General features: G+C 40.0%; 1 protein-coding gene across 1 annotated transcript in view; it reads left to right on the forward strand.

Moving 5' to 3' along the window:
- Positions 1-3,452: 3,452 nt before the first annotated feature.
- TTC39C (tetratricopeptide repeat domain 39C) overlaps positions 3,453-27,420 on the forward strand; it is a 37,295-nt gene continuing 13,327 nt past the window's right edge. The window contains exons 1-6 of the mRNA XM_041399429.1: positions 3,453-3,784; positions 14,534-14,582; positions 16,075-16,203; positions 17,169-17,283; positions 20,810-21,164; positions 22,539-22,707. Coding sequence (XP_041255363.1) covers positions 3,651-3,784; positions 14,534-14,582; positions 16,075-16,203; positions 17,169-17,283; positions 20,810-21,164; positions 22,539-22,707 — 951 coding nt within the window. The 5' untranslated portion in view covers positions 3,453-3,650. The remainder of the gene's footprint in view (positions 3,785-14,533; positions 14,583-16,074; positions 16,204-17,168; positions 17,284-20,809; positions 21,165-22,538; positions 22,708-27,420) is intronic.

A 27,420-nucleotide genomic window follows, 5' to 3' on the forward strand; every position in this document is an offset into this window, starting at 1 on the left:
TTGTTGGCTGATGACTGCCTGTTTTGCTGATGATAGCATGCTACCAGGAATTAAAAAAACAAACAAACAACCAAAACCTCAAGAAAGATGCTTAGAGTGTTGTTACACTGCAAAGTCAATGTCAGCTTTGATTGGCACGTACAAGTCATCCATGTAGTCCTGTTCACTGTGGTTTCCTCGCTCCCTTGGTAATTTTTAGCAGGATGAATCAGCGGTACCACATCCTTCATGTGAATCAAACTAATTGTAACCCATTACAAGACCTCATCTGCTGTTACACGGCAGGGAGACCTACAGCTCTGCTGACTTCCAATCCAATTCTGCAGGAAAACGAGGTTACAGTGCAGATCACAACAACACAGGCACTATAAAACTGCTGCTGCTCAGCTGATGAAGTCAAACTGCACATGTCAACTTCCCTCATTAAGGAAGGTGTGTTCAGTGTGTTACTTGTCTCCTTGAACAGCTAAAGTGCAGTTTCATTCTGCCATTTTTTTCCCTGTTCACTTATAACTGTGTTTCTGTAGAGTTGATTCAGCTATTCACATCTTGAGTTTGAAAATTAATATCTAGCCACCGGGTACTTATAAAAGCATTTGTTACAGAAGATAAATTATCAGTGCCAGCCCTCAGCAAGGTCTACAGCAACTGGGTACTAGAAAGAAGATCTCAGAAGAATTCTAGCTTCTTGTGCATGGGACCCAAACCTGCAGGAAGCACACAGTCCTGCTACACTATTACTCAAATACAGGGGTAAGGAAATAGGAGTGCAGCATTGGAGAAATGGAGTAGGTGCTGCACAAGTGACTTGGCTCTTTGCTGCTCCTCAGAAATAGTACTTGGAGGTGGGAGTTAGCCATGACAAGTTTTCAGGGAATCCACAAGAAGATTCATTGCCTCTTGATTGATTACATCTGCCAAAGGGAAAGGATATAATAAACTGCTCCATCATTAACCCCTGCCCACAGAATCCTGCCTGGCAGATAATATTGCAGGGGTAATTGTTTTCATTTGGAATGCAGTGTCTTGAAACAGTGCAACCTGCAAGAATAAGGAATAAGGGCGGTGCAACTGCAATCTGAAATTTCCTTTTAGTGAGGCTGCTTGCATTTCTGCAGTCCAAATTTCACAAATAACCTGTAAACACACTGGAGAACACGCTGTTCCCTAGTCATGCTGTGCTGATTTTCTAGAAGCCCTTTAGGATTTCTAGGCTGTGTAGATCATGCTGCTTTGGAGATGTGCATTGTAACTAAAGATGTGTCCTCTTTAAACACCCCCTAAGTGTCCTGCTCAGTAACAGAGGGGCTGGCAATCAGCCAAAGGGTGCGATTCACACCTGACAGATTGCAGAGGCCTCCTGGCATTAGGCAATCCACACTTTCCAAGAACTGTTGTTTTAAGAAGTTATTGGTACAAAGTATTTCCCGAGGGGGTGGTAGCAATTCCCACAAGGCATGTATGGAAATATGGCAGCTTGATTCACAGGAAGACAGACGTTTTGCTTGACAGGGAAAAGGGGTCGCTACTAAAAGTAGTGTTTGGTCCCATTCTTTTGTATGCTATGAAGGGGAAGTGGGGGAAGTCTGAGTCTTAAATTTTTCTCAAGAGCAGCTGTAGCACCCTTCTAGCTGCCAGGAAGCAAGAACAGGTTGTTGGTATTAGCCTTCTATGCACCTAAATTTAAGCAGAGCAGTGAAAGCCTCTTCTTGCAAAGAAGGATGGAAACAACATGGGTGTATTTTCAGTGCCCAGGTACTTGGCCATTTTGGGTTGGAACAGATATATTTACACAAGTGTACTTTCTCACCCATCCTGTGCTTGGAAACGCCTGTCAGACTAGCTTGTATCTGAACCAAACTTGCAAATACTGATTTTTGCTGTCAGCATGACAGGTAAGTTCACATTGCTAATCATGAAGGTATGTGTCAAGAGGTAGGGAGCAAATTCCTAGAAACCTTTGTTTCCCAGACTTGCACTGGGGAGGTCACAAAGTCAGCATTGTATGAAAGAGGAACTTTTACTCTCTGTTCTACAGACTGCAGTCACTGAATAAAACCACTAATAAAAACAAAGAAAAAAGAAAAATCAATTATCTGGAAATGGAAAGCCACATTATCTGTCAGAGAAGGACTTTGGACTTTTTCACACTCTAGGGCTGGCTGCAGCCCCAGCTGCTACAACCCACCCATTAAAAACCACAGTGGATTTTGCAGGAAGCCACAGGATTGTGGAGGGCCAGAGAGTGGGTAGCAGCCACCTTTGCCTGTGTGGTACCTGACAGCAAAGCAAGGTGAGGTGTGAGCATGGGGAGGGAAGGGCGGCACATGGAGGCAGGGGCAGCTCCCCACATGGATACCCCTAAGCCAGGCATCAGTGCCTGCCTCTCTCCTGCCGGTGCTCACTGTGCCATCCCCAGAGCTGGGGGTACAGCAGCCACAGGCAGAATTAGCAGTGCCCTGGCAGCCAGGAGGGCCAGCCATGTCCTGGGGGCATCAGGCACAGCATTGCCAGCCGGGCAAGGGAGGGGACTGTCCTGCTCTGCGCTGCACTGGGGCAGCCTCACCTCGAGTGCTGAAGGCAGTTTTGGGTGCCAAAATATAAGAAAGACATTAAGCTATTAGAGAGTGTTGGAAGGAGGGCAATGAAGATGGTGAAGGGTGTGAAGGAGAAGCCCTATGAGGAGCAGTTGAAGTCACTTCACTTGTTCAGCCTGGAGGAGACTGAGGGGTGGCCTCATCACAGTCTTCAACATCCTTGTGAGGGGAAGCAGAGGGGCAGATAATGACCTCTTCTCTGTGGTGACTAGTGACAGGACTCGAGGGAATGAACCTGTGTCAGGGGAGGTTTAGGTTGGATATTATAATAAACAATTCTTCACTGAAAGAGTGATTGGGCATGGAATCCTCTGCACAGGGAGGTGGTGGAGTCACCACTGTCCTTGGACGTGTTTAAAAAAATATTGGACACAGTGCTACGGTTTAGTTGATGAGGAGGTGTTAGGCCATAGGTTGGACTTGATGATCTCAAAGGTCTTGACCAATCTAGTTCATTCTGTGATTTTGCGGAAAGGTTCTTCACCCACAGGGTGTTCGAGCACTGGAACAGGCTCTCCAGGGAAGCCGTCACAGCACAAAGCCTGCCAGAGTTCAACGAGCCTTTGGACAATGCCCTCAAGTACATAGTGAGATTTCTGGGGTGTCGGTGCAGGGACGGGAGTTGAACTCGAAGACCCTCGTGGATCCCTTCCAAACCACGACAGCGTGCCTAAAATCGGCTCTGCGTTCAGGGCCGCCAGCGCAGCCCCGCCCCAGCAGGAGCCGCCCCGCAGCCGCAGCCGCTGCGCCCCCGGCCCCTCACCCGGCCCCGGTCCCGCGCCTGCGCGGCCTCGTGGCGGCGCCTGCGCGCTGGGGCGCGGGGCAGGCGCCAGCGCTTTCGGCGCGTTTGCGGGTGCGGAGCGGCTGCGGCAGCGCCGAGTTCGCGCCTCCGCGGGTACCGGGCGCTCCCGGCTCGTCCCGCAGGCACGCCGAGCCAGCACCGGGCTGCCCCGGGAAGGAGTGGGCGGGCGGGTAGGCAGTTGGGTACGTAGGTAGGTACGTAGGTAGTAAGGTAGGGGAGGGTCAGCTGGGTCCCGCTGCCTCCTCATCGTCATGGCCGGCTCGGAGCAGCGGGAGGACGGGGAAGCGCCGCTGCCCATCGAGGATTCGGAGCTGGCGCTGGCCGGCATCAACATGCTGCTGAACAACGGCTTCCGCGAGTCCGACCAGCTCTTCAAGAAATACAGGTCAGTCCCGGCCGCCCCTCCGCCGCCCGCTAGCCGGGCCCCTTCCCGCGGGCGGGAGGTGAGCGGGCGGCGGGGCGCGCAGGGGGCCCTGGCGCCGGCAGCCTCGCCCTGCCCGGCCCTCGGAGCGGGAAGGGTCGGTGCTGCCTGTCGCTGCCTCGGTCAGCGCTCTCATGGCGAAGGGACCCGCGTGTTTCACAGAATCACAGAGTGGGTCGGGTTGGAAGGGGCCGCGGTGGGTCATCTGGTCCAACCACCCAGCTCAAGCAGGGTCATCCTAGAGCACATGGCACAAGATTGTCCTCAGACCGTTCTTGAGTATCTCCAGTGAGGGAGACTGCACAAGCTCTCTGAGCAGTCTGTTGACATGCAGGGTCACCCACCCACACAGTAAAGAAGCTCCTCCTCATGTTCAGGTGGAACTTCTGTGCATCAGTTTCTGCCCGTTGCCTCTTGCCCTCCTACTGCTTAGAACCACCGAGGAGAGCCTGGCTCCATCCTCTTGACACCCTCCCTTTAGATATTTGTACACATTGACGGGGTCATCTCTTGTCGAGGCTGAACAGGCCCAACTCCCTCAGCCTTTGCTCGTAAGGGAGGTGTTCCAGTCCCGCAGTCACCCTCTTTGCCCTCTGCTAGACCCGCTTGAGGAGCTCCATAGCTCCTCTGTACACGGGGAGCTAGAACAGGGCACTTCAGATGTGCCCTGACTTCACCAGGGCTGAGTAGAGGGGCAGGATCACATCCTTCAATCTCTGGCACTGTTCTCCCTAATGCATCCTAGGATTCTGTTGGCCTTCTTGGCCACAAGGGCTCGGGGGTGGTGTGTGGGGTGTCTGGCGCCTTGGAGGGGTGGAGAAGGGCTGAGCAGGGGTCCCTCGGTAGCGCTGTCTGCTTTTGGCTGTGTGTGTGTGTAAACACACGTGTGGCTGGAGATATGTCCTGGGGGGTTTTTGCTCTGGTGCTCCTGTGTGGTCTTCAGCTCGCAAAATAGATGGCAACAAAAGGTCTGTGAGTGCTGCTGTGATTATCTTTGGGCTGTAAGATTATGTTCATAATCCCCACATACATCATGTCTGGGTTTCTGCATTAAGTAGGCATCTGGTAGGAGCAGCATTAGTGCAGCTGTGTAAGTCAGGCTTAAAGAAGAGGTTGCCCCTACCTGTCCTTGCTTCTTTTCTTGAGGCTAATGTCTTCCACTCGAGCCTGAGCTGCTGTAATTGTGCATACGTTCTAAATAATTAATATGCACTATAGTGCTGTTGTCTGTATGATTAAAAAAGACTTTGGTTGACTTAAAATAGAACTTCATAGTGATGATGTACTTATGTATTTAAATCTTGTTTACAGAAAGGATGGTGGGAAGTGGAGTGCAGGGATTGAGACACATTAAGAACATTCCCCTTAGTAACAACAACTTTATTGTGTACCTGCAACAGGTTAATATTAAATGTGTCATTTTGTCTCCAGAATATACTGCTATGTTACACAAAATACTGTTCTATGGAACTAACTGGAATATTGCAGGTGGCAAGCAAGGTCCAGTTCTGCATTCCTCACGTGCATAAGCATGAAGTCCACCTCTTAACCCAGCACTGCCAAGACCACCACTAAACCCTGTCTGTAATTGCCATGTGTAGGTCATGTGAAGTTGCACCCTATGAGTTACTTCTTGAGTATTTCTTTCTTTTGAAGCCCTCATTTGTTCTGTGTATCTAAGGAACCTGTTGGTTTTGGTTGCATGCTTTTGTGTTGTGTAATTTTTTTAAGGTGCCAGTTAAGGAACACTCAGTGTTGTTTCCTCTCCTCCACTTTTGCTTGTGCTGTGCCATTGCTTTCTCCCAGTAGTGTGAATCTGGAAGTAGTCTAGGAATTCTAAATGCTTCTTACATTTTAAACTAGTACTAGGGAGTAAAATTGTTAAGATTCCTCTTCTCAAAATGCAGTTTAATCCTCCCTTGAAAGGGTGAATAATAATTTCTTCTGCAAACTTCTCTTGGTTATCTAGAAGGTTTTATTACTAAAGATATCTTAAATGCAGAAACTTGCCAATCTTTTCTGCCAGGTGCAGGCTTTTCTTTGTTTGATTTTATCAAGAAATGCCTCTTGAGTTCAGTGTACTTTCTGATTGTGGCTTTTAAACACCCCCTGCAAGGAGTAGGTAGGAATCCCTTCATAAGATTAATAGTTCGTGGTTCATAAATGGATAATTGCTGTCTTGGGCTGGAGATTTTCAGAGTAATTTAAAAACTTTGTCCTTCATTCCAAAATTTGTAGCATGTTTCCTCTTGCTGTGAACTAATAAACCCTTATTGAATTGCAGATTAACTGTATGAAAATTTGGATTTCACATAGGAGAGAAGATGCAGCAAATTAAGGTCAACTTCCTATAAACCTGAATTCTGGAGACATTTGCAGTGAGGGCCACTTGTTTTTCCCAAGAGTTAATGATCCTAGAGGTCAAAGATGTCTGATGGCATGCAGTTTTTTAAATTGATGAGTGTGTTTTGGTTCTGTGCTTGTCTTGAATGTGTTCTTTTGCAAGGACTTAAGCAGTGCTGTTATTTGTTTGTTTGCATGCAGTCTTAATCAGTGTATTTTTGTAGGTGTGTGCATGGAATTATGCAATAGAACCTATCCTAAATGGGGCTGGTAAGCCAAATGGGGAGAATTTAGAAGCTCTCTATAATGTAATATCAATGTTTGTAATTAATGATACTGGAGGTCAAAGATGTCTGATGGCATGCAGTTTTTTAAATTGATGAGTGTGTGTTGTCTGTATTTCAGGTGACCTTTCTTGTAGAAAGTGTTAATTCTAAACTACTGCCTGTGCAGGTAGTTCAGCTCTGTTTCAGAAGGTAAATAGTTATTAATGAATTGTAGAAGTGAAGAATGGAGATACTCAGCAAAACTTCTGTTTTAGTAGCCACATCACTTAAACTATATAAAACTATTTCTTAGAAACTGCTGGTTTTGATTCTGCTTTTTGTTACTTCGATTTTAAATTCATTTGCCCCCTGAAAGGTCTTGTGAAGAATTCAAGTTAATGCTTCTGTCTTTATGGGACAATAGGTAAGCTTGTCTCTAAAACAGGCAGTATATATTTTTCTTTGCTCTTCTGCTTTTTTGCATCTTCCAGAAAGTATTGAGTATTGAACCAGAGTATTCTTTTTCCTCTTGTAGCTTTGTGGATTTCTAAGCATATAAGAAAGAAACTGTCAAAAGAAAGCTGACTGCTGAGCCTAAAATCAGTTATATTTGAAAGCTGGTCATAATGCAGTCCTTGAGGAGACCAGGCTTGGAATTGCAGCTGTGTTTCATACACATATCCACACCAGTAAAGTCTTGCCTATTAAGAGTGGTGGTACTTGGAAGTTATGTGCCACAGAACCATGATTTCTGCATTGGACATGGGAGAATGGTGTTTTGTATCCCAGTGGTTACAGCTCATATCTTTAGAGGATCTGAAGAAGATGAATATTCAGTTGTGTGCCAGACACAACATGTAGTTGGAACTGCGTTGACTATCACACTAAAGCACTTAATGATTTGGCAGGTGTTGTTTGAGAGTATTGTTGTTTTAAATTTTACTTGAGGGAAGATAGTAGAGCGTCAAAAATCATCTACATGTAGCATGTATATCTGCATATGCTTTTTCACAAGTTTTTTTTTTTTAGAAATCCAGATCCTTACCTGCTGGTTTTGATGACATTCTGATCATGAACCAAATACCAAACACAGTGGATGTGGTATTTTTGTAGATCTTTACTAGACAGCACCACTGTCCTTAGTGCTTGTAGCCATACTAGTTTCCCTCAGTGCTAACTCATCTTTGAAACTGTCAGATATCAGTCTTTGTATTCAGCTTGAACAGTGCTGACTCTGTCCTAGTTCTCATCACTTTAAACTTTTGAGTATCTATGGAAGCTGCAAGAGGTATGGAGATTAACCAAGGACATAATGAAGATGGTTTGGTGAACCACCCTGACTAGAAAGAAAGAACTAGATAGAAAGAAAGAAAGCTAGACTGGAAAGAAGACTGAACTTCTTTCCAGTCACTAGAAAGAAACTGAACTGGAGTATTCTCTTTTCCCTTGTAGCTTTGTGGATTTCTAGACATATAAGAAGGCCAGAAACTGTCAAAATAACTTTTTTTTTTTTTTTTTTTTTTTTTGCCGATTCTTCACTTCTTAAGAGCATTTGCAATTCAAAAATGATTTAAAAACTTCCTCCAGCTAAGAGAAGACTGCGTTAAATAAAGCCAGGAGTTTTTCACTGAATGTTGACTCACAACATAAATTGTCAGATCATAGAGTATTCTGAGTTAGAAGGGACTCATCAGGATCAATGATTCGAACTCCTGGCCCTGCACAGGACAACTCCAAGAATCACCCTGTGTGCCTGTGATCATTGTCCAAAACACTTTTTGAACTTTGTCGGGCGTGGTGCTGTGACCACTTCACTGAGGAGCCTGTTCTAGTGCTTGAGCACCCTCTGGGTGAAAAACCTTTTCCTATACCTAACCTACAGCTCCTGACTCAGCTTTGTGCCATTCCCTTGAGTCGTGCCGCTGGTGTTGAGTGAGGAGAGATCAGTGTCTGCCCCTCCTCTTTCCCTCAAGTTGTAGGCTGCAGTAAGGTCTCGTCTCTGTCTTCTCCAGTCTGGAGAAGCCAAGTGACCTCAGCCGCTCATACGACTTCCCCTCAACGCCCTTCATCACCACCTTTGTGGCCCTCCTTTGGATGCTCTCTGATGGCCTGGTGTCATGTTGTGGTGCCTAAAACTGCACAGAACACGAACTGAGGCTGCCCCAGTGCAGAGCAGACAATTGCATCCTTTGACTGGATGACAGCTCTGTGCTTGATGCATCCTAGGACACATGGTTGGCCCTCCTGGCTGCCAGGGCATAAATCATAAGATCAGGGCTATTATCTCTCAAGAAATCCTGCAATCTTCTGTCTCCTATTTGACTCTGTGTGAATGATTCCAACATCTGAGAAGGCTTGGTAATGTTTCCAACTTCCATCTTAATGGAAGGAGAAATGGTACAAAATGACAAATGAAATGTATACAGGAAGGTCATATCCACAGAAAAAATTGAAGATTGTATAGAGAAATGTGATTATAAGACAAAATGTGTAAAGATTTAAAGCATGAGGCTAGTGTAGAAAAACATGACGTTCAGCCTGCTAGGGTAAAGCAGAGGTGGAAGAACTAGAAGCTGGTACAAATGGGCAAAGGCTTACTATGGTTGCTTAAAAAACCTGAAATTAATTTAAAGGTAACATGCTACATCAGGTGTATTAACAGACACACAAACTTAGTAATGGACCAGAAGTCTATTATGAATAGGTATTTGAACCTCATATTACTACCTTAAAATGCTCTGTGGCCCAAAATACTTTTGACTCAAAATGCAAGTTGAGGCAACGTGACATTAGCCAGCATTGATCATTAGATAGATTGTGACCCGTGTCTGTCTAACCACTGCTGAAACTCTTGCTTATATACCTCAGCAAAGGAACCTTAAGAGCAAAAATGAAGCGATTTAGTGGCTGCTGCAGTAGCTTCCCTAAAGATAAGTTCAGCAGAGCGGGAGCTGACGTCACTTGGTTGGGCAAAGGATGATAGCATCTGGATTGGCAGCGTGAGAATAAATCGTGAGTGCCCTGCTAGCGACCCGGTGTGCTTTTGTTTGTTGCAGCCACGGGCACAGGAGCAGCTGCTAGATGGATGTATAGAAAAAGGAGTTATTTGTAAGGGAAGTGATTTTTAGTAGCAATATTCTAAATATTCTGTGTGTATTCTAAATATTCTGCTTGTCAATATTCTAAATGTGTACCCCAGCAAGGTGAGATTTCATTGCTCAATGCTAGGCAGAGTAATAATAATAATGATGCACATGAAACCAGCATCAGTTTTCTGGCTATTTGGATAGATTAGAAATATTTTAAGCATTCTGCAGTTTAAATCTTTCAAGAGCTGAGTACGCAGAGATGATCACATTGAGTGTGACACTCAGTTTTGTGGCCTTCATGACAGAGACAGGTGTTGCTGCCAGAGGAAATGGTAGAAAGGGTAGAGGGAGGTTGAGAGATCTATTTGTCATATGGAGCAGTATCTGGTGGCTAGAAGTCCAAGGGAAGATGTCAGAAAGCTAAACTAAAATCTGGGTTTATAACTCAGAGGTTAGAAGTCAGGTTTGGAGATGGCAGCAGAGGTGTGATAGTAAGCAGATCTTGCTAAATTAATTCTGTGAAAGATGCAAATGCTTTAAAGACTTTTTACTTCTGTTAGCGCACCCACTCATTGATCTGCTGCTTCTGGTAGAATATTTCACGCTGTTGTGCTAGAGAGGCACGTTTTTGTTTTAATCTACTTCAGGATTTTCGAGGTGTTAAAGTTACATGATGTCAGTTAAGCTGCTGTAGTTGGTTGTGGAAAGTGAATTTGGTTGGAAAAAAGGTTTTACTTAAGTCCCCAATTCTGATGGATTTAGAGAGTGCAAGTGGAGAGTTGGTACAAATCTGCTGATATAACTAGCTTGTCTCTCACCTTTGTAACTAGTTTTCAAATTAAAGTTACAATTTAAATTTCTTCTAATCTCAAGTGTTTTAATGTTGCATGTCTAAAGTTCACAGCCTGAAGTTAGAGCAAAACAATCTCCTGTTAATTTGCAGGACAAAACAAATTGGATAAAAACTGGATCGAGCAGGGCCACAGAATTATTTTTATATTCTTAAATTTCTCTTTTGCTTGTGTATTTCTAGTAAAAATAGAATTGTATGCTAAGGGTTCATTTAACAAAACAAATTTGGGCTGATTATGAAATGTAAACTAAGCCTAGATCTGATATTTGCCGTTCTCAATGTGATTTAATACTGTAATGCTTCCATGACACTTTTATTGCCATGTGTATTTCAGTTACCAGTATTGGATAAGAGGTGCACATACGTGGCTCTGTCATGTTTGTAGTCTCACAAACAATTTCTTAAACACATTTTAAAATAATCTGTGATGGAATAATGACCAAAGGATTTGTATGTTGTTGCAGTGAATTCCTTACCTTTCTATTTACATGTTTTTATTCCTTGTTTTAAAATATTCACTTCCTGCTTCTATATTTATCTGTGAACTTAGATGAATTGTGCCATTTTGCTTTATTCTCTCACTTTGTGGACAAAACTGATTTGTTTTGTTTCAACCTGAGCATCACTCTTAAGCATGATGGCTGGAATTCTTGATGGACTGTGGTTAAAGTAGCAATGACCAGAAAAAGAGTGAGGAAGTGTTGGCAAGTTAATTACATTACTCTAAATTTAAACTTGAGCTAGGCTGTAGTAGATTTAGAAGCTGATGTGAAGAAGTTGAATACTGTCTTGGAAATAGCTGTAGAAAAAAAAAAAAGAAAATACTGAGAAGTAATTGATTTTTTGCTTTTGTGTGCTTCACTTCTGTTGTATTTTTTAATTGTGAAACTGGGCCGTATTATTTCAGCATTATTAAACCAAAGCTTAAGACCCCTGAATGTTATCATCATGTATGAAAATGGGGCACAGCAAACACTTTTCTTCTGAAAGTGCATTAATACTTTAAATATATGCTATAAAATTTGGCAAATCAGTGAGGGTTTTCTGGGAGAAGCAATGTATTGTGTAATGCTAGTTTATATGTCTAGAAGAAAGTTCTACTTCAGTGCTTTTAAGTTTTTACTTAAGTTAGTTACACTTGCCAACTTTATTGGCATGTAGGACCTTTTACTGTGGTGTCTTGCACTAATGGTGTTAATAACATAGTTTCTTATAAAAAAGATACCTTCCCAGGTGAAGTGCAAACAGTGTTTTACAAAATATGTCTGGAGCCTGATTTTTTTTTTCCTTTCATCTTTGAGCTAATTAAAAGTCTTGAGATTTTTCTTTATTTAATGGAGGTTATTGCTTTCAAAGTCGTGAGGATAACTTGGGTAGTGCAGTGTCCCAGTGTTAATTTGTATTCGGTTCCATAGCTCCCGTCAGCATTGATGCAGCCCTTGGTTTGCTGTTAGTATCTTCTCAAGTGCTGCCTCATTTTTTTGTTTCTTAACAACTTTAGAGTTGTCTGTCAAATAGGATGAAGCTTTATGGCTGAAGCTGAAGGTCACTTACAAGGAGCTTGAGCTTTTTGTGGGATTGTGTTTTTCCCAGAAACCTACTGTCATCGTTAGTCACACCTCAGTTTTTACTGGGACAGTACTGTGCCATTTGAAACTTTTCCTAGCTCTCAAGGAAAAGATGACCTTATCTGTTGAAGAATTTATCAGTAAACATAATACTCACAAAGACTGAGCACATGTTTGTTATTTAAAATTGTATTTTAAACACTGAAATTACCTTACTAAATGATCTTCCATAAAGCTGCAATTATAGTTTCTACCCAGTGACTATGTAGGAATGTGCTAGAAGTGTTCCTTATTTTCCTTAGTGATGACACAAACTCTGTGTGGGGGACTCCTACAGTAAAGTTTTGATGTTTTGATTGCCAGACTCCATGGTCTCAACAGAACCATCTCCCAGACACAGGATAATATTATGCATCATGTTTCCTTGCTTCAGGGTCCTTTTGTGCTGCAGCCCATATGTGCTGTAATGGCAATGCTTTTTATAGATTGAGTGAGTGAAAGTTAAAAAGAACTGATCTGTGACATTTACCTCATGTATTATAGCTACTGATAATTTCAGAATGGAATAATAAAGTGGCTCTTGATATTTTTGTTGTTTCATCTTTGATCCTGGGAGATGAATTGGAAACAGAAATAGCAGTGAGTGTCAAGAGTGCAAGTGTGAAGCGGTTTTGAAAGGTCAGTTGAAAAAGAGAAGTATGTACTTGGGGAAAAAACTCAGCTATACTCAGACAAATATGCATTGGAATACTTGGGCAAATTTTCATTGCTTCAGTATATTTTGTACTCTTTAGAGAACAGTTGGCTCTCAACTGTAGTTAACTGTCTCAGTTTTTAACATTACTTTAGCATTTTTTGACCCCCAGAGCTATTTGTGTTCTGTGTACATAGGTCTGAGGAAACACGAAAACGAAACATTTGCTTTATTTCTGAGCTTCTTTGAAATGTGATATAAATGCAGCTTCATACTTACAGTCGTAAAAACAATCTGTGTGATGTTGTGCTGATCTGTTCTGCAGTTTTAGATGAGTTGGGTGTTGACAATGCAGGTGTGACCTTGAAACGTGTGGTGAAGGTTGTGCTTGGGAGTATGGTGGTAGGAATGGCTGCTCGATGGTCCCACACACCTCATGAGTTGGGAAAGGGATTATGAGGGAGCCGTGTGCCCTCTGGAGCAGGAGTTCAGCTGCAGCAAGTGTAGTTTATGTGGCTGATTGCTGCTGCCCTGTGTTAGACAGCTGCTGGGAGAACACAGTCCAGGTACTGAGAAGCAGAGACATTTACTGGCCGCTGTTCTTTGTTGCCTGCTAACAAAGGGGGAAGTGCCCAACCTATTTTTCCTTTGGAAAAAATAATGGAAAAATGTGACAAGTTGTATTGATCTTACATTTAGGTCTATGTGCAGAATTGAGCAGTGTATATAAAAAGGGAAGGTTTTTCCTGTTACAACATGCTTTGTTTGTCTTCCTTGTTTTTCTTTCTCATTATTCTTGTTCATGGTCTTGCTTTTAGGTATTTATGCTAAATCAAAAGTGAGAAAAGGTCTGTTTGGGGACATTGCTGACTGCTTCTTTTTAAAAAAACAAAACACCAAACAGCCAAACTACTCTTGTTTTGTATAATATGGGTTCACTACTGGAAATTTGTGTTTTAGCAACATACTTCGTGTTTTTCAAGTACCTCTGCTGTTTTAAGACTCTGTTTTAATATAATGCTTGTAGAATAAAGTTGAAAACAAATTGGGTGCTTTACTGTAGCAGTGTATGTTTCTGTAGCCCAAATTATACTCCTCAAATCCTGGAAGTCTGTGTTTTTACATAACCTGGCAGCTCACCACTGAACAATGTGAATCGCTGCTACCATTGAGGTCCTGACGTTTAAATTTTTTAAGTGTCTCCTATGTGGCATTACTGTAGCCTCATGAAACCTGTCTGATGTATTACCATGGCTTTGGTTACCTGAATTTTTTGATCTAGCTGTGATTTCACCCTTTGGGAATAACTGTGTGAACAGAATAGGTTGAATAATCTTAAAGCTGTTCTGCACAGGGTAGAAATATATGGATTATGAGCTTGAAACAAAACAGCTACAAAACTGTAAGCCTGTTAAGAACCTTGTATTACGGCAACTTCATTATGTAGTAGATACATTGTTTTAGTGGGTAGGTTAACTTAAATTAATAGAAGTAGTTGGAAATGGGACTCTCCTAATAGAACCAGTTAACATTTGTCTTCTAGGACAAAATTGTAGTGGTGGATCACAAGAGGAGAGTAGAATTGGCAGATTTTTAATTTTCTGTAGCTTTTTCTTTTGACCTGAACTGAATGTGTTTTGCTGGCAGTGGTTTCTCTTTAAAATAGCTGTATCGTAATACCTGCAAAATTATTTTGTAAGATATATTCAATATAGTAAAATATATGAAGCTTTTGGTTTTCTGTTTCCATTGTGTTTTGCAGCTATTTTTGTAACTTTGTAACAAAACACCCACCAAGACTTATTTAAAAACATACAAGCTAAACCAAAGGAATTCAATATGGATCTTTATTACAGGAAATATGCATAAATATAGTAACTATTTTTTGTTTTCTTTACAGAAATCATAGCCCATTAATGAGTTTTGGAGCCAGTTTTGTCAGTTTTTTGGTGAGTAGATGAGCACAGAGGGTATACATCTATTGGGGTTCGTTGCTGTATGTGCATACATATGTTCAAAACACTCTAATTTTTTTTCTTTTTCTGAGACTAATTTTTCCTAATTTATAGATTAAACATAGCTAGAGAACAAGGCATTATGCAATGTAAAGCTTGTTTACTCATGTGGTTTAAATAGAAAGTAAAGGTTCTGCGATTCAGCTTCTTAAATGTATTAAATATTTATGTGTTCCATTAACAGAGCCATAATAAAAAGTTCTCTTAAGTGAGCAGTGGAGTTATTTATTTATTTGATTAAAATAAAACTCATGAATGCCTGTTTTTCTGGTAGCTTTTGCTGTTGAAGATTTCTCCATCCGTACTTCTGGGTTAAAGTTGTTAATTCAATCCATTCACATTGCTTCCATTTTGGATAGATGAGAACTGGGAGTATAGATTTACTAAAAAGTCATAATGAACAAGTTAGGTTTGTTAAATGCTTTTTTATATAACATACTAGGAATTATAATGCCATGTATACAAACTGAGCAGGTGTATTAGAAGGTGTTTGGATCTTGTTTTTTAGACTGTCTTTATTCTGACTTTGCTGCTTCGTCTTAGATCTCACCAGAAATTATCTATGGTAATACTCTTTTGAAAGACAGAATTTACTATAATATGCCAAAAATACATTATTTGTGAATGAAATAAATATGAATTCTCTCTAGTATACAATATGGAAAAATACACTGGTTAGGAAAACTCCTGGGGCATATGCTTCCTTTTAAGTCAGTGGGGAGGAGAAAGGAAAGAGAGAATCTCTCAGGCTTGCTTATCTGATGTGCTGAACCAGTGCAGCATCAGAGGATCTTGAAAGTATCTTGCTTAGCTGCTGTTCTAAATATAGCAGCAGCACTTGGTGTGCCTGTGTCATTCAGAGCTTTTGTTTAATAAGCTCCAAGAAAAGAAGTTACTTGTCCTGAAATTTTTTTTCAGTTGGTTCAGGAGTAGTTGGAGTCAGATGTGGTTTCTTTTGCTTTTTACCTATGGAGGGACTATAGCTGTTATTTTGAAGCATTTAATAGCTGTTTGTTGTTACTGACTTTGAAGGCCTGTTATTTATATGAATGAATAAAACCAGATACCTGCACAGATGCAAATCATGCCTTACATAACAAAAATTAAAAATGAATGTATAGGATTTTTTTTTTCTGCTGAAAGTAATCTGACAGTGCATTCACTTTGACTGTATATGAAGGGCTAAGATGGAGGTTTTCCCTTAGTATGTTCTGAGTTCATTGTCTTGAGATTTTGGTAAAGATCTCCATTTTCTGGTTCAGTGTTTCTGTGTTAGAAGTACTGGCACTGATGTGCGTGTATTACTACTTCAGTTTAAAAAGTTTTGTTGTCCAGTTTTTATGAAAAATTTAACTATCCCACAGTTTTTGTAGAAACAAAAGTATTTGTGGTTTTTATAATTCAAATGTGCTTGGTTTTTTGATAGAATGCCATGATGACATTTGAAGAGGAGAAAATGCAACTGGCATGTGATGACTTAAAGGCTACAGAGAAACTTTGTGAAAGTGAAGAAGCTGGAGTTATAGAAACAATCAAGAATAAAATTAAAAAGAATGTAAGAACATAATTAGTGTATTGAATAAATTTTTCTGGAAACTTTCTTTCTGTCCTCTTTGTATCTTGAAAAGATGATTTTTGGTATGTGAAGAGCCATTGAGATTAATAATAAATTTGGAAATTCAGTCAAATATTTTACTTAGATTTCCTAATTGTTCTAAAATACATAGTCTCAGGTGAGTAAAGTGTCTTCTAAAGTGTCAGGTTTTGTTGATGTTAGTAATTGTTTCCTGAACATGCAGAATTTGTGACCTACTAAAATTATATTAGGAAGCTTGTAGTCTGTCTAATTCAGGCTAATTTTAATTCATCCATGCTCTAGTAATGTTCAAAAGTTGTGACGTTGAGGCTGCAGATTGCTGTGAGCCAGGCATATTCCTAGGGAATTTTCCTTCCTTTTTTAGATTTTTCCTTGTAAATAATAAAGGAAGAATAAAGCATGGAGATTCAGAACAAGTTAAAGTAGTTGTATAGAAGCACCAGTGAGCAGCCTGCCAAGTGTGACACAGCAGAAAAAAAAGCCATTTCTCTTCAGTGTTTAGTTTGCTAGGTGAAAAGTGTTGAACCTGTTGTACTTAACTCTCTGCTCTTTAGAGGCACTGTATTTACCCTGCCACTTGTCATCCACCCTTTTCTGTGCTCTTCCTGTCTAATATCTGTTAATTACATGTCTTATGCATTTAGTAATAAGTAAATACAATTTAAATGTGTTCTGACAATTTGTAGAACCTTGGGGAAAATAACTGGTAGTGTATGTGTGAAATTTCGCGGTTAAGTAGGATTTTGCTTGATAATCTGAGAAATTTTAGTGTAGTTTTGAACTTCAAAATGATGAGTTATTTTAGTAGCAATACTACCAATTGCAGTTAATTTTGGGGTTTTTAATTTCTCAGATTTAGACAAGTATTATGTATTATCTTCATTAATATTTTACTGTGCTCTGTGTTTGTATATTCCAAACAGGTTGATGGACGAAAATCTACTCTATCCATGATAGATCGTCTACAAAGACAAATAATTGTAGCAGACTGTCAAGTCTACTTGGCTGTGCTCTCGTTTGTAAAACAAGAGTTATCAGGTGTGCTGTGGCTTTCATGTTTAGATATATTTTAGCATGTCTTTTTTATAAAACTTGGTCATAAATTCATCATATGATGTTCAGTAAAAATAATTGTTGGTAAGCACAGTTCCATTTGAAACATTTCAAGACTGGTACACTTACAGAGGTGTTCCACCTTTGTGTAGGTAGTGGTGAAAAATGAGATGGATTGCTACAAATTGGGGCTTTTTTTCTTTTTCCATACCAATAATTATATTCAATTGGTTCTCCTTAGAGAAGTTTACATGTTATCATAGAGGTGTTGGAGGAGTTAGGATGGAGCTGAGTAGCATCTATGTGCTTTGTGGCCTGCAAGATAAAAGAGGCTATTAAAACCAGGCCACTGGGAAAATCCTGATGCCCCATATGTATTCTGTTCATGACAATTCAGGGAGGTGACAAAGTGTCAATGAAAGCAATTTTAAATGAATGTGCTGAACATGGAACTGCTGAATCAGTTCTTAGTCTCTGGTCACCAGAGAGCGTCCTTGCATGCCAAACAGGGTAATCCTGTTGTGTTGGATACAAACCCTTCTTTCAACTGCAGAGCTGTTTCTGATGTTTCCTTACATTCCTGCATCTCTTGCACAATCTTAAAATGTGCTTTTATCGGTAAGTTTATAGATACTGTGGTCAAGGTCATATAGAAAGTGGGAGCATATCTCAGGTTTCTACCAAATCAGTGAAGACCAAGAGATGGCAGACAGACTAAACTCCACTGATCAGCTGAAAGGAAATGGGGAAACAGCATTCAGATTATTTAAAATAAAACTTAAAATTTTCAGTCAAGGATATAATGCTTTCTGTGATGTACAGACTTGTTTTATTCCAAGCTATGGCATCAAGAATATGTTTGGTTCTTGTCAGCAGAAATTCAGGAGATATTTCTGTCTACTTTGTGTTGTGCTGCCGAAGAGTTTTTCTTGCTATTTTTGATGCAGTTCTGGGTTTTTGTTTCTGGTGGTTATTTTTTCCCTCCCTCTTGAAGCTTTTTTCCCTTGTTTCAGTATGTATTCTGCAGCTGCATAACTGGGTTGGATGCTGTAATTGAAGGTGGTGTCTGTTCCCTTTCTCTCTTGTCTGCAGCTCAGAGAAAAGTGGGTAGTAGAGAATTGCAGAACATGCTATATATTTGGGTTATTCTACTAAGCAAAAAATATACCTGAAGTCTTTAGTTAAAATTCCAAGCAGCTAAATGCTACCTCAGTGACTGCTAGTTACTGACATTGCTGAGCTATTGGATCCACTATTTTGTGTTTTAAAGTAAATTATCTTTCTGCTTATGTATATACATTCCTTGGGGTATTTTTTCATATTTCTGCACAGAAATAGCAACCAGATTAATGAAATTAGTGTAATTTCACCAAAAAAACCCCCAGGAGACAAATATTTTTGAACAGTGGATGGGAGAAAAATTCCTTGTGTTTTTCTTCCTGGAACAGTTTGACAAGAAGCATATGATGCCACGCAAGTTGGTTTCTCACATGCTTAACACATTTTATATTTTCTTTTCCACCCTCGTGGATGTATTAGAAATAGTTTCATCATAAAGTTGTTGGCAGACCAAATGACATTAGCTTCTCCTGGCAATACTGAACTACCTTCTCTTAGTATTTACCACAGTTGTCATGAGTCTGACTGCTTTCATGTTGGGAAGTCAACTCAGTGATTTGGCCGGATTTAACTTTTATATTTGAAAAGTCAGAAATTCCTTGTTTTAACTGATTAGATTGTTTTATATTGGTGTATCCTTATAATATAAATTATGGTTATGCTGTGTTAGTGGGCTGTTCATGACAGCACACCAATGGAAGCAAAGTGTAAAACTACTTTTTCTTCCACCGTACCATATCTTTTCCATTTCATGCTTGCATTGGAACACAGTGGTTAGCTCTGGGCAGAATCATTATCTGTAGGATAGGTAAAATGTGGGTTTTTCTTATTACCTGTGTGCTGCACTGCTGTGCATAGTTGTGTGAGCATTCATCTTGTGATGAACCACATAACTTTTAACTCTCTGCAGCCAAAGTGACCTAATTGCTTAAAACTGGAGTAATGTTTGTCTTGTAATGCAGCTGAATCGAGGTTGGGGGCTTCATTTTTTTATTCTAATGCTTTAGTACTCATCTCAAGAGAGGGGATTCTTTTTTTTTTAATACTTCCAAGTTGATGTTGACAGAACGCTTCTGTCATAACTGAGAATTCAAATTTTACAGTCTTTTTCAGTACAGTTTTTTAAGACTATCAAACTAGCTTCATGCCCTCTTTGTATAACAAAAATCCAAAAAGAGGCAGTCTAGTCTGTGATGTTACTTTCTCTAGAAATGTTGGGCTTTTTTTGTGATTTGGGAGGGGTTTTGTCAAAGGCATCAAAGGCTTTTATAGAGTTGTTTGCTATTAATAGCATCTTGCTTTTCTTTGACACACCCCACCTGTTATGGTCTAATTCTGGCATTAGTTATAACACTGATCTTTGCAAATCTGTCTATATTTGTTTAGAACACTGCTGCTTAAAACATGTTTTTCTTATATTTTTAGTTAGTCTTTGTCACTGTAGTTCCTAACTCTCAGTTCCTAACTGTCACAGCCAAAATGCTGGTGTCTGTTTTTTACAGCTAATGTGTGCAAGGATATTCTCCATTTGTTTCATGTTTAACACTTATCATTACTAAAGGGTGTGCTTATAACAAAGATGATTGCTGTTTAAATAGGCAAATTTAACATCTTTCTCTTTTGATGTCAGGCCCTTCTTTACCCTGCCATAAAGATCACAGACTGAGAATGCTGTCATTCTCAAACAAGAATGCTCAAGACCAGATTTCTAGGGAAATTCAGGCACTCACATTGCTTTTGAAATTGAGGAAGTTAGGCAACTGAAAAATACTTTAAAACCATGTAATTTTTGTGTGGGTTTTCTTTTCCTTAATTGTAGGGCACTGTATTCATGCAAAGGGCAGGGAAGTGATAATATTGAACATCTTACTGTCTAACCCAAAGGGAAAGGCTTTACTTTGTATTTTCCGATCAACTGTGTTTTAACATAATTTGGGCTTAAGAGAGGAGGTGTAATCTCTTCTGAGTTTTGCTTCTCTCTGTTTGCTAGGCAGCTGTTTCATCTGCACCCTGTAGTGGAACAAAATCCAGCACTAAGTTCTTTGATTGCATGCTCTCTTTCTGACAGCTGTACTGCCGCGTCGCTGACCAGAGCTGCCTCTGTCTTGTGTGCTGCTGTAAAGTCTGTGGTTGTACACATTGAACTTTCTAGTGCCCACTGTGCAAGACCTCTCTGAGGGAGCAGTAGCTATTACAAAATCCTTTATACACTAAGTTGTTGCAAATAGAGCATCTTGGGCTTGGAAAATAGCATTTATTACTTAGGATTTTCCGTGTCTGAAATATGTCCTTGAAGTATTTCTTCCTTGATTTTTTTTTTAGCATACATAAAAGGTGGGACGTCTGAGATATGTCCTTGAAGTATTTCTTTCTTCCTTGATTTTTTTTTTAGCATACATAAAAGGTGGGTGGATACTCCGAAAAGCCTGGAAAATTTACAATAAGTGCTATACGGACATTAATACACTTCAGGAAATATATCAGAAGAAAACAACTCAGGAATCCTTGACTTCTGATGCTGCAAATGATAATCATATTGCTGCAGAAGGTGTAACGGAGGATTCGCTAAACAGACTGAAAGGTGCTGTTAGCTTTGGATATGGACTTTTTCATCTTTGCATATCCATGGTGCCCCCAAACCTGCTCAAAATCATCAACCTGCTGGGTTTTCCTGGAGACCGCCTACAGGGGCTTTCCTCACTGATGTATGCAAGTGAAAGTAAGGACATGAAGGCCCCTTTAGCTACGTGAGTAGCTATATTGAAATGCTTTGGTAGATAACTTAGTACTAAAAGTAAGTAACTGGGAAAAAGTCAAAACCAAAAAGTCATGTTGCTTTAAAGGAAACAACAGCAGGTAAAATAAACTGGTAGATCGTTGTTTAACATACCATGGTTTAGTAAATTCATCACTCACTAATGTATGAGATCTCTGCTGTTAATTATTTACATGTATTTGGGGTTTGGGTCAGTATTTTTTGCTGTATTCAGTACCTGCAGTTCTAATGTCCTGTAATTGAAATGTCAGCAGAGGAAATAAAAGCTCCCCCTGAAGGCTCCGTGAATTTACCTGAGTTACATTCTCTGCTGTGGAGAGCATACTACTTAGTATGACTCACTGGTCTCATTTTGCCATTTTTTCTTACTATTAATACAAAACATTTTCAGTTGTTTTAATTTTTTTGTTTGTTTGTCTTAGCATCTCAGTAAAATGAGATGTTCCTTACAGTATTTTTAAGGGAGTATTTTTTGTGTACTCTTTTTCTCAACACTTCATACTGTGCTCAGGTCTTTTCGAGAGCTGAAGGATTGGCCAGAGCTAATTTAAACAGCCCTCGTAAATGGCTTTATTATTTCATTATCTAAAAATTTATGCTATTATTACTGGACCGACTGCAAGTACTATCAGGTGTCAATTTTGAAACACGACAGTAGAGCTGAAGTCTCTTCTGCTTCAGGAGAAGAATTGGGATTCTGTTTGTTTCAGAAAGCTGTTGATCTTTCTCCTTTCTGGGGGAGAAAAAAAAGATATATTTGGGGAATGTTTTCTCCTTCAGATAGTTTTGGAAGTCTTTGTGCTCTGCCTTTGTTTCCAGGAGTGATGTAGGTCATGTAAATATCTATCTTTCTGAACACAGAATGTATTTCTTTTTCACATTGATTTCAGGAGTGTCTGCTGGTGTGTGTTCAGGGCTTTCTGTTGGTTTTTGTCAGGGCTTTTTTTTGTTGTTTGGTTTTGGGGTTTTTGTTTGCTTTGGGTTTTTTTTGTTTGGCTTTTTTTGTTTCCCTCTCTAGTAGAGAGTTATTTTTCAAAGTATTATTGTGGGTTTTTCTTTTCTAAAATGTACTGAGTTCTAAAGGCTCAACTGCTTTCATGCTATGAGCTCAGTTGTTTCTTTGCCTTTGTGTAATGTGCTCTGAATTGTATGTTCAGGTGCAGTTTAGGAGTACTTTGATGTATGGCAGTAGTATTGTGTTTAAAGTATAAAGCCAGATTGTATAATACAAGATTCATATCTGTCTTTGTCTTCCAGGGTAATTTAAAAGTTTGTATGTGTAGAATGTTATCCTTAAATTTCTGTTTAAAAGCTGTAATCCTTTTTACTCTTATATTTCTTATAGATTAGCTCTCTTGTGGTACCACACAGTTGTTCGTCCCTTTTTTGCCCTTGATGGCAGCGATAACAAGGCAGGATTGAAGGAGGCAAAAGAAATTCTTGCCAAAAAAGAATCTGCATATCCAAATTCTTCTCTATTCATGTTCTTCAAGGGAAGGATACAGCGATTAGAGGTATTGCACATTGTCATCCTTTAGACTGATTTTTCTTCCTGATCATTCCTTATGTTTTTCTGATGTGAATGAACTTTGCAAGCTTCTGCAGATTGTGACTAAAGATGCAGGTACATGGAAAGATGAGAAAGATTGCATTAAGTCCTTCCTAGTTTCAAGTTCACGTGCAGACCTTGCTCTTCCACTAGATCTGTCTGAATTAACGACATTTTGAAATTATTTCTCAGCTACTTGATACTTCTGCAACTCTGTGCTAAAAGGAAGTGCATTTGGCCACTCAGATTTCTTGAGCTATTTCAGTTTTGCTTGTCAAGCTAAAATTGAGTATTATCTGCTGAGTACATAGTATTTATCTTCCTCTCTGTTTTATGTGTTGCTCATATACAGCTAAATCTTGCAGTCGTTTCCCTTAAATAACTACTTCGCTTTTCAGAGGTCACACCAGGATGTTTTCTGTTTCTAAGGGTGAGCTCTGACCTGAGCAGAAATGTATTCACTGAAAATGTGTTTGTGAATGTGTTTGTGAGTTGCAAAGCATTATTCAAACACTGCAGCAGCCTCATGGATTTTGGCTGAATTATTATCTAAGAATCTGTTTGAAGTACTACTCAACTCTCCTAGCTGCTGCTTTTATCAGACCAGAATATTTTCTGAGCAATTACATGAACCAGAAAATCTTAACACAAAAGCAGAAGCCCAGAATGTTCAAAGCCTTCATGTCAACATTATAATTACAAGAGCTAATTGAGATGTTGATATTGGTGGTCATTCTCTGCTAAATTTGCAGCTAAGTCTTTCAAATATAGCTCAGTATTTTCAGAGAGGTAGTAGCAGAGCAGAGGAACAGGCTTCAGTGCCCTTCCAGATTTGCAGGCGTATTCTTGCATGGGATTTGAATGTTGTTTTTCTTTTTTTGCTGTCTTTTTGAAAGCAGTGGTGCATTTTGGGAATTACATTGTCACAGGCAAGTTGTCACTCTTGGGGAAGTATTGCTGTTGCCTGAGTAGGAAAGACCTTGGTGGGTTTTATTAATTTATATGCCTATTCCATTCTTATGGTAAAAATCAAATTTTTGGGGAATAACTACACAATGAAGGCAGGGAATAACTTGGTATTTTAATGTAATGAGGAATAAAATTCAGATGATTCTTCTGACTTTCAGAGCAAGTTATGGCAAAAGTCTAAACATAAGTTGTTAATAGATTGAGTGTATGTGTAAAGAAAGAATATATTTGGGAGAAGTGTCAGTTTTGTGTAGTTAGTCCCTTTCTGGAGAACTGTTTCAAAGGAGAGTTGTTTAAATGTAATCTTACTGCATTATTTAATGCACTGTATGATACTGCACTAATGCACTGTATAATACACTCCAGATACTGTATGAAGATAGTGAAGTTTAGCTCCAAGTGAATGGAGACAGTGTGGCCATGTTAATGGAGTTAGTTAACTCAGGCAAGCAGAATGCTGTGCATTGTGCTGTGTAGCCATGCCCTTAGTCAGCAGAAAGCTTTTTGGTTGCTGACAGGAATTAAAATGTCTCTTTGCTATTCATGTGTGTGTTTTCATTCAGCAGCCTCTTCCCCCTTCCCTCAAAATTTCTTTGTTCCAAGTGGTGCTCAGTCATGGAGATTTTGCTGTGTTCAAATGTTCCAGTTTAAGTATCTTGGGCTCTTCTGGATTTTGGTATGACTTTTCCAGCTTAATTTGCTTAAAAGTTTTTGGCATAATAGTGAAGGAAGGAATGTGACTGGTGGCAGTGGCATGGGGAGCTGTACTGGGTATCTGCACAACACACTTGTGGTTACATGTGTCCTGGATCTGGGCATTGGTCTTACAGCTTCCATTGCATATCCCTGTGTCCAGCAGGGCCAGTGACTGTGTCCCCTGTGAGGAGGCACTGGAGAAGCCTCACCTCAAGTAGTGTCCTGTCCTGGACCCCTCAATTCAAGACAGATATTGAGGTTGTTGGTGTGTCCAAAGAAGGGCAACACAACTGGTGAAGGGTCTGGAGCACAAGTCTTTGAGGAGCAGCTGAGGGAGCTGGGATTGTTTAGTCTGGAATAGAGGAGGCTCAAGGGTGACCTTATCATTCTCTACAACTGCCTGAAAGGAGTCTGTAGCCAGCTGGGGATCAATCCCTTCTCCCAGTCAGTGAGCAATAGGACGAGGGACATGGCCTCAAGCTGAGCTAGGGGGTGGTTCAAGCTGGAGATCAGGAGTAATTTATTCACAGAAGGGGTTGTTAAGCTTTGGAACAAACTGTGCAGGGAAGTAGTGGGACCGCTCTCCCTGAAGATGTTCAAGAAATGGCTGGATGTGGTTCTTAGTGCTGTGGTTTAATTGACAAGGTGGTGATTGGTCAAAGGTTGGGCTGATCTTTGACGTCTCTTTCAGCCTAAACAATTCTGTGATTCTGAACCAGAAGTGCACGGACGCTCTGACATTACAGGCTAAAATGCTGAGTTGTAATTTCCTCCTCATTTCTAAGGTGGGTGAGGAGAGCTCTTGCAAAGCCTAGGAAGTTATTTGGCCTTCCTTGAAACTGTTAGTGCACAGTTAGGTTTAAATTCTTTCCAGTGGACATGGGACATTGTTTCAGGTGGCTTACCAGAATTATATTTTTATCTATAGGTACTTAAAAGTATACCTTGAGCTGATGTTTATAAAGTTTAGAGTCCTTCTTTCACATCTGTCATCGTTTAACAGTTCTGTCATACAATATAGTAGCACAGATGGATAAAAGGACCTTAGATGTTACTCAGACCTTGTGTGTTCCATTTTTGATTGTAGGGTTTGCATTAGGGCCTGCTAGCACTCAGTCCATCAAATTTTTCTTGTGATCCTGCATACATTTTTTGTAGCCTTCAGCTGATGGTATATTCAGCTTCCATTAGGAAGCCTTCATGCTGTGTGTATGTGTCTTTTCTTTTCTATGGAGAAAAAACCAGTAAGGAGCACAGTTCAGCCCATGGACCCTTGGAGACAGGGAAACTGTTCAAAAGGCAGGAGCAGTAATTCGGGACTGGACAGTGAGACACAAATCGGACAAAGGAGGAAATTGCCAAGGAAGGCAGTCAAGGAGAAAGCACTGTCTCTGTGAAACCTTCTTGTCTGTAAGAGACAAATGAACAGCATGGGACTGAATAATGCTTTGTGCCCCAAGAAGCATGAATAGATATTAGTAAAACCCTTAGCAGACTTCAGTTTTCGAAGAAGTAGCCTTACAGGTGTGATAAATGTGGAGCAGATTATCTATCAGCTTTTTTCTCCCAGATTCACGTTTTTGAGAGAAAAGTCTGAAAGCAGTTGGAGACTATTGAATTGGGCAAGTTAAGGGAAAGGAAAGGAAGATCCTGGAAAGACTGGAATGAAAGTGCACCAGAAAGTTAAAGGTTGCACTGCTAGGTTGATCAAATGTCTTTTTTCTTTCCAAAGAGTAGGTTAAGAGACTGTGTATTAAAAGTAGCGTTTTTACTGACTTTTGCATAATTCACTAAGGCTGCTTTTATGGACATTTCTGTGCTTGATTTGTGATTCTATGGTACATATTCCAGCCTCAAAATATATATAAACAACAGGAAATCTCTGGCTGCAAAACTGAAAAAGAACTGAAAATAGTCTGAAGGAAAAACTACCAAATGCTCCAGCTGACAGGCAGAGCACCAGTGGTACTTTCAGGTGTGCTAAAGTGTGCACCAAGTGTGCCTGATGAGTAGGCTGCAAAAAATATGTAGTGGTAACATGTGCTTAAATGTAATTCCTACTAGCACCTCTTGCTTTTTAGTTACCTTTTATAGATGTTATGGTATGAGCACCATCATTCTTATTTAGGGGTGAGAGGGTATGGTACAGAAAAGCAGACTGAGGACAAGAGTAATAACAAGTATTGAGAAGTCTTAAATTAATTTTCTGAAAGAAAATCACAGTAGTGTCTAAAGCAAAAAAAATTTGCAGAGCATGCATAACATCAAGGTTTATTTTCAGGAGTTGTGCTGACTTTTCTAGTTACTTGTTCTTATAAAATACTATATCCTAGTGTTATTCTAGTTTGATTTTGTGACTTGTCTGAGGAAAAATAGGTTTTAGTATGTTAAGGAGTAGAAAATACAGGCTTTGAAACAGCCATATAATGTCCTCTGGTGTAAATTGTTAGCTTTTAGAAGTTGATTTTTGGTTTTCCCTTATTTCTGAGCATGACTTCTTAAAAGCGTTATGAATTCAGAGTGGTGATTGAGAATAGAGAAGGTAAGTATCCTGAGATTTCAGAAGAACTCTGGGAAATGCATGCTGTCTCAGGAAGCTGAATTGTCTTGGTAAGCTCTATAGATGCTTAGTTGTTGGGTTGGGGTGCTTTTACTTTTAATGTGAAGTCCACAAATGTAAGACTAGGCTTCTCACAATCCTCTATGGTTTTGTAATTCTGTATATTACATATTTTATGTGTTGGTCTTTTTTTGTCTTTGTGTTATGTCAAAGAGTGATGCCTATTGAAGGAATTACAAGCGTTTGTATATATCTTTATGAATCTCAAGAGCATCAATTTCAGGAGCAGCCCAGCTGTTACACTTGCAGACTCTTAGACTTTGTAATTATTTTTGTTTGTTCTTTTAAGCAGTAAACAGAAAGTAATTAATTTAAGAACTAACACCAAGAGTAGTAATTCATATTCCAGGATGTTGCTGCAATCCCTGGAGATGATTGAAACTTGAATTATTA

The sequence above is a fragment of the Onychostruthus taczanowskii genome, unplaced genomic scaffold, assembly GCF_017590055.1.
Source record: "Onychostruthus taczanowskii isolate IOZ18803 unplaced genomic scaffold, ASM1759005v1 scaffold16, whole genome shotgun sequence".
Taxonomy (NCBI): domain Eukaryota; kingdom Metazoa; phylum Chordata; class Aves; order Passeriformes; family Passeridae; genus Onychostruthus; species Onychostruthus taczanowskii.